Below are 6689 nucleotides of genomic sequence, written 5' to 3'. Positions count from 1 at the left end.
GCACCCCGCTCCACAAACACAGCGGGACCCAACCCCGCTGCGACACCCCACAAACACGCACACACCCGGCACACCCCAAAAACACCCCCCAACCCCAAAAACACCCCCCCAACCCCAAAAACACCCCCCCAAAAACCCCAAATCCCCCCCAGCTGCAAACAAAACACGACCCCCCCCGGGAGCAGGTTGAGGCCTCGCGTCCTTTTATTGCGCCTGGGCCCTACTGGAGGTGGTCGGGGGCCGGGGGGGGCACGGCGGCGGCCAAGGGGACCCCCCCCAGGTAACGCTCGGCGAAGCAGCGGTGCCGTTCGGGGCCCCCCCGCGAGCAGCAGCCCCGGGGGTCCCGCCAGGAGCCGCAGAGCTCGTCGATGCTTTGGGACAGCTGCGGGGGAGATAATAATTAATTAATTCATTAATTAATTAATTAGGGGGACGGTCATCAAGGCGGGAGGGGTAAAATTAAGAATTTGCCCCCCCCCCCCCCCCAAAAAAAATTACTCACCTGTTCCTCCGCGCAGGGGCTTTGCTCCTCGGGGGGCAACGCGCAGCAGGAGGAGGTGACGGCCTCCAGCAGCTCCGGTACCGGCCGTCTGGGGGGGGGGCATTAATTGAGGGGGGGTCCCATGTCCCCTCTCTGTCCCCCCCCCCAGCTGCGACCCCCGTGTGCATTCAGTGGGTGGGGGATGAGGGGTTTGGGGGGGGTTTGGGGGGTGTGGGAGGGTCCTGAGGGGAATGGGAAGGGAAATGGGGGGGGGGTCCCTGGGAGTTTTTTTTGGGGGGGGAAATGGGAGGGGGACCCAAGGGTATTTAGGGGAGGGGGATGGAGAGATGGGGAGGGGCAGGGAGATGTTGGGGGGGGTCCTGGGTTTATGGGGAGGGGGTCCTGGTGCTATGGGGGGGGTCAGGGAGATGTTGGAGGGGGCCTGGAGTGATGGGGAGGGGGTCCCAGGATTATGGGGAGAGGGGAGGGGGGTCCCGGGGTTATGGGGAGGGGCAGGGAGATGGGGGGGGGTCCCAGGGTTATGGGGAGAGGGTCCTGGGGTTATGGGGAGGGGCAGGGAGATGTCGGGGGGGGTCCTGGGTTTATGGGGAGGGGGTCCTGGTGCTATGGGGGGGGTCAGGGAGATGTCGAAGGGGGCCCAGAGTGATGGGGAGGGGGTCCTGGGGTTATGGGGAGAGGGTCCCAGGGTTACAGGGGGGGAGGTCCTGGGGTTATGGGGAGAGGGTCCCAAGGTTATGGGGGGGGTCCTGGGATTATGGGGATAGGGTCCTGGGGCTATGGGGAGGAGGTCCTGGGGTTATGGGGAGGGGGTCCCGGGGTTATGGGGTGAGGGAGGGGGGTCCCAGGGTTTTGAGGAGGGGGTCCCAGGGTTATGGGATGAGTGAGGGGGGGGTCCTGGGGTTATGAGGAGGGGGTCCCGGGGTTATGAGGAGGGGGTCCCGGGTTTACGGGTGCCCCCCCCACACCCACCTCTTGCTGAGCAGCCTGATGGGGCCGCAGAGGGTTCGGAGCATGGCGGGGCCCAGCCGGGCCAGGCTGACGTTGTGCAGCTCGCGGTCGTAGGCAGGGTGGGGGGCGGCGGCGGCGAAGCAGCGGCTGCGGGCACGGCCCCCCCCCCGCTGGCAGCAGCGGTGCTGCCCCGTCTTCACCGCCCCTTCCTCCCGGCAGTAGCGATCCAGGCCCTTCTGCCACTGTGGGGGGGTCACAGGGGGGGGGGGGATTGTCCTCGGCTGTCCCCATCCCGGCCACCAGCACCATGGGGACACCCCCCCCCAACAAGGACTCAGGGTCCCCAGATAGCCCAGGACCCCTCAGGGTAATGTCACGTCCCCCTCCCCGCCACCCCAATGATATCAGGATGCCAGTGTCACCCCCCCGGGACACCCCCTGGGACACCAGTGTCACCCCCTGGGACACCAGTGCCACCCCCTGGGACACCAGTGACACTCCCCAAACAGCTGTGGCACCCCCCCCGGGACATCTGTGTCACCCCCAAGACAGCTGTGCCACCTCTGGGGACACCCATGACACCCCCTAGGGTACCCATGTCACCTGTGTCACCCCTTAGGGCACCCATGTCACCCCCTAGGGCACCCACATCACCCGCCAGGACACCCACGACACCCCCTAGGGCACCCATGTCACCCGTGTCACCCCCCTAGGGCACCCATGCCACCCCGGGGACACCCATGTCACCCCCTAGGGCACCCATGTCACCCTTGGGGACACCCATATCACCCCCTAGGCCACCCTTGTCACTCCTGGGGACACCCACATCACCCCCAGGACACCTGTGTCACCCCCGGGGACACCCATGTCACCCCCTAGGGCACCCATGTCACCTGTGTCACCCCCTAGGCCACCCATGTCACCCCTTGGGACACCCACAACACCCCCTAGGGCACCCATGTCACCCATGTCACCCCCCTAGGGCACCCACATCACCCCCTAGGCCACCCTTGTCACCCCTGGGGACACCCATATCACCCCCCAGGCCACCCGTATCACCCTTGGGGACATCCACAACACCCCCTAGGACACCCGTGTCACCCTGTGTCCCCGTTCCTTGTCACTCACAGCTGCACGGGCGCAGGCGAGCCCGGTGCCGTTGTCGCAGCAGCGGCCGAAGTCGCGCTCCAGGCGGGTGTAGAAGCGGGCGCGGGGCCCGGGGAGGCCGCGGGGGCCGGGCCGCAGCCCCCGCAGGCGGCAGATGTTGTCCATGTTGGCGGCCGTGGGCTCGCCGGGGGGGAAGGAAGGCTCGTGGGCCACGTCCCACACGGTCACCTCGGTCACTTGGGTGACGTGGGTGGCGGCGGTGGCGGCGGCGGTGGCGTCGGTGAAGCAGCGGCGCCGCGCGGCCCCGTGCCGGCGGCAGCAGTGGAATTGGCGCGTTTTCACCCCAAATTCGTCGTCGCAGAAGCTGTTCAGGACATCGGTCCACTGCGAGGGGGGGAAAAAAGGGATAATAGGGATGGGATCACCCCCATATAGGGCCACAGAGGGGTTTGGGGTCCGGATGGGATCACCCCGATATAGGGCCATGGAGGGGTTTGGGGTCTGGATTTGGGGTTGGACGGGATCACCCCCATATAGGGCCACGGAGGGGTTTGGGGGTCGAACAGGATCACCCCGATATAGGGCCACGAAAGGGTTTGGGGTCCAGATTTGGGGTCGGCCAGGATCACCCCAATATAGGGCCACGGAAGGGTTTGGGGTCCGGATTTGGGGTCAGACGGGATCACCCCAATATAGGGCCGGATTTGGGGTCGGACGGGATCACCCCAATATAGGGCCATGGAAGAGTTTGGGGTCTGGATTTGGGGTCAGACGGGATCACCCCGATATAGGGCCGGATTTGGGGTCAGGACTCACGGCGCGGCGGGCACAGGGCAGCGGGGCCGGGCGGCGGCAGCAGCCGTCGAGGCGAGGCCAGAAGGCGTCGAGGGCGTCCACCTGGCGGCGGAGGTGGGCGAAGGCGGCGGGGGGCAACGAGGGCCGGGGGGCTCGGGGGAACAGAGCGGGGGCGCGGCAGTGCTGGGCCAAGGCGTCGGGAAGGGGCCAAGCGGGGGGGAAACCCTCCAAGGTGCTGCCCCACGACGAGTGCCCGATGGCGTCGATGGAATCCTGGGACGATGGCGCCCGGGGTCTGGGGGGGTTTTTGGCCGCCGACACCACCTCAGGGGGCAGCTCGAGGTCCTGCTCCTCCTGCATCACTGTGGGGACGGGGACAAGGGGGGGGGACGACACATGGGGTTGGGGGGGGTGTGGGCATGTGGCCCTGCTGCACGCACGCGTCGCCCACCCCAAAATGGTGACCCCACATGCGTGACCCCCCCCAACCCTGGTCCTGGGTGTCCCTGTGGTCCCAGGTGTCCCCCCCCAATTTTTTTTCCCTGGCCCCGTGTCCTCCTGCCCCCTCCTGTCCCCTCCTGCCCCCATACCCCAGCTGTCCCCTTGTCCCCCCCATCCCCTTAAATCCCTGTGTCCTCCCCCCATCCCCATGTCCTCCCCCCACCCCCATGTCACCCCCCCATCCATGTCCCCATCGCTGGGACCCCCTCCTATGTCCCCCAACCCCGTGTCTCCTTCCCATTCCCGTCCCCATCCCTTCCCCCGTGTCCCCATGTGTCCCCCCCCCCAGTGCCCCCCGTCCCCACTCACCCTGCTGGATGTCATAGGGATGCTGTGGGATCAGCTGCTCCTGCGCCACGGGGTGGCGGGGCTTCACGGCCGCTTCTGGGGACAGGGGGGACAGTGAGCACAGCCCTCGTCCCCCCCCCTGCCCGGCAGAGACCCCACAAACTCACCCCCCCCCTCACCCCCCCCCCCCATCCCACAGCCGGGGGTAGGGCGGGGGCAGGCAGGGACCGGGGTAGGAAAAGGGGAAGTGACCCTAATGCCGGGGGGGGGGGACATGGGGGGCCGGGCAGGGACACGGAGGGGTTGGGGAGGGGACCCTAAATGGGCTGCAAGGGGAACCAGGTGGCCTGGAGGGGACCCAGGTGGCCCAAAAGTGACCCAGGTGGCCAAGGAGGGGCCCCAGGTGGCCAGGAGGGGTCACAAGTGGCTGGAGGGGGACCTGGGGTAGCCAAAAAGGGGACAGAAAGGGGCTGGGAAGGGGTCACTAAGTGGCTGGGGAGGGGACTCAGGTGGCCAGGAGGGTCCCCAGGTAGCCCAAAAGTGACCCAGGTGGCCAGGGGAGGGTCCCAGGTGGCCAGGGAGGGACCTGGGTGGCCAGGAGGGGACACAAGTGGCTGGGAGGGGACTGGGAGTGGATAAACAGGGGCCAGAAAGGGGCTGGGAGGGGACTGGGAGGGGACAAACAGGGGCCAGAAAGGGGCTGGGAAAGGGCCACTAAGTGGCTGGAGAGGGGACCTGGGTGGCCAGGAGGGGACCCAGGTGGCCAGGAGGGTCCCCAGGTAGCCCAAAAGTGACCCAGGTGGCCAGGGAAGGGTCCCAGGTGGCCAGGAGGGGACACAGGTGGCTGGGAGGGGTCCTGGGGTGGCCAAAAAGGGGACAGAAAGGGGCTGGGGAGGGGACCCGGGGTGGCCAGGAGGGTCCCCAGGTGGCCCAAAAGTGCCCCAGGTGGCCAGGGGAGGGGTCCCCAGGAGGGAGGCTCCCCAGGTAGCCAGGGGAGGCTCCCAGGTAGCCCATCAGCACCCCAGCTCCCAGGAGGAGGACCCCCCCCCAAACACCCCCGGTTAACCCTGAGGGGTGTCCCCGTCCCCCCCTCCCCACGTCCCGGTGGCGGTGGCGGTGGCCGCGGGGACTCACCGGCGGTGCCGAGGAGGAGGAGGAGGAGGAGGCCGAAGGCGGCCATGGCGGCGGGCGCTCTGAGGCCTCCGGCGGCTCCTCCGCCTTTTGTAGGGCCGGGGCGGCGCGGGGCCTCATCCCGCGGGCTGAGTCACGGCCCTGACGTCGCGGCGGGGGCCACGGGGGGGGACCCTGGCCCCCACTTCACCCCCCCCACCTCAGGGTGCACCCCCCCCATGGGCAGGGCCCAGCCGCGGCCTTGTGGGGTCAAAGCCAGGGGCCACCGGCACAACCGGCCTGGCCGGTGGCTTACTGGTGGCACTGGGAGGACTGGGGGGCATCGCGGTGCCCCCCCTCCCCTTCAGCGGTTGTCCCAAACAACCCCCCCCCCTCATTTTTTCTCCCCCCCCCCTCCTTGCTTTTCGGACCCCTGCGTCAAAGCGGGGCGGATTTTTGCGGTTTTTGCCCCGTTTCGGCCATGCCCCGCCCGGTGACTCACCCCCCCCCCCCCTTTTTTTTTGGGCACTGGCACGGGGACAGGGCGGTGGGATTGGGATTGGGGGGGGGGCACCTGCAGCAGGACCCCCCCCCCAAACCATCCTAGGGGTGGTTTCAGCCTCGTGTCCCCCCCCCTCCAAAAAAAAAACACCTTGGGGACAAAGGAGGTGACCCCCCCCGGGTCACAGGCGGTGGCACGACCTCGGTCACGTCCCTTAACCCCAAGAACGGGGGGGGCCCCCCCAAATATTCCCCTCCCCTTTGGAAATAGGGGGGGGGCACAGAGGGGCTGCCCCAGCTCAGCTGCACCCCGCTGGGGTGCTGACCCCGCTCCCAGCATTGGGGGGGGCACAGGGAAGGGAGGGGGGGGCACCCCAAATTTTGGGTTGGTGCCCGCAGAGGCCCCCCCCCGGCGATTGCCCAACGGGTGCCGGCTGACGCGGGTTTGCGCAACCCCCCCTGGCCCCCCCCCGGGTAGGGGAAAACCCAGGCAAAGGCGTCCGGGTTGGGGGGGGGGGGGGGGCAACAGGCGTCAGGGTGGGGGGACCCAGACGTTGTTGTTTGTTTTTTTTTTTTTGCAGGGGGGGGAATTTAGAGGCTGGGGGGGTGGTTTAAGGGGATGGGGGGGGGATTTGGGGATGGGGGGGTGGTGGCGTGCGGGTGGGTGGCACGGGTGTGCAAAGGGAGGGGTGCAGGGTGAGAGATGGGGGGGGTGCAGGTGAAAATGGGGAAGGGGCACAGGTGAAAATGGGGAGGGGGGCACGAGTGTGCAAATGGGGGGAGCACAAGTGTGCAAATGGGAAATGGGGGGGGGACACAGGCTTCCTGCCCCCCCCGGGGACCCCGGGGGTCTGCTCACATCGCCGGGGAGGCTCCGGATGAGGTCGGCGCTCCCCACAACCACCCAGCCCAGCAGCGTTTTGCAGCACTTTAATGA

General features: G+C 68.0%; 1 protein-coding gene across 2 annotated transcripts; it reads right to left on the bottom strand.

The window, feature by feature from the left end:
* Positions 1–181: 181 nt before the first annotated feature.
* ECM1 (extracellular matrix protein 1) lies at positions 182–5455 on the bottom strand. 2 transcript variants are annotated; one of them, XM_038167864.2, is made up of 7 exons: positions 5276–5455; positions 4163–4234; positions 3374–3714; positions 2579–2941; positions 1472–1692; positions 503–590; positions 182–382 (listed from the first exon to the last, which is right to left on the bottom strand). In XM_038167864.2, the coding sequence occupies exons 1-7, from the start codon at positions 5319–5321 to the stop codon at positions 221–223; spliced, it is 1293 nt and encodes a 430-aa protein (XP_038023792.2). In that variant the 5' UTR covers positions 5322–5455; the 3' UTR covers positions 182–220. The 2 variants fall into 2 exon arrangements, with proteins under 2 accessions (XP_038023792.2, XP_038023791.2); XM_038167863.2 differs by having other exon boundaries at positions 4163–4237; positions 5276–5454.
* Positions 5456–6689: the final 1234 nt, after the last annotated feature.

The sequence above is a fragment of the Anas platyrhynchos genome, chromosome 26 (genome assembly GCF_047663525.1).
Source record: "Anas platyrhynchos isolate ZD024472 breed Pekin duck chromosome 26, IASCAAS_PekinDuck_T2T, whole genome shotgun sequence".
In the NCBI taxonomy this organism is placed as follows: Eukaryota; Metazoa; Chordata; class Aves; order Anseriformes; family Anatidae; genus Anas; species Anas platyrhynchos.
This window is presented reverse-complemented; position numbering and strand designations above follow the sequence as displayed.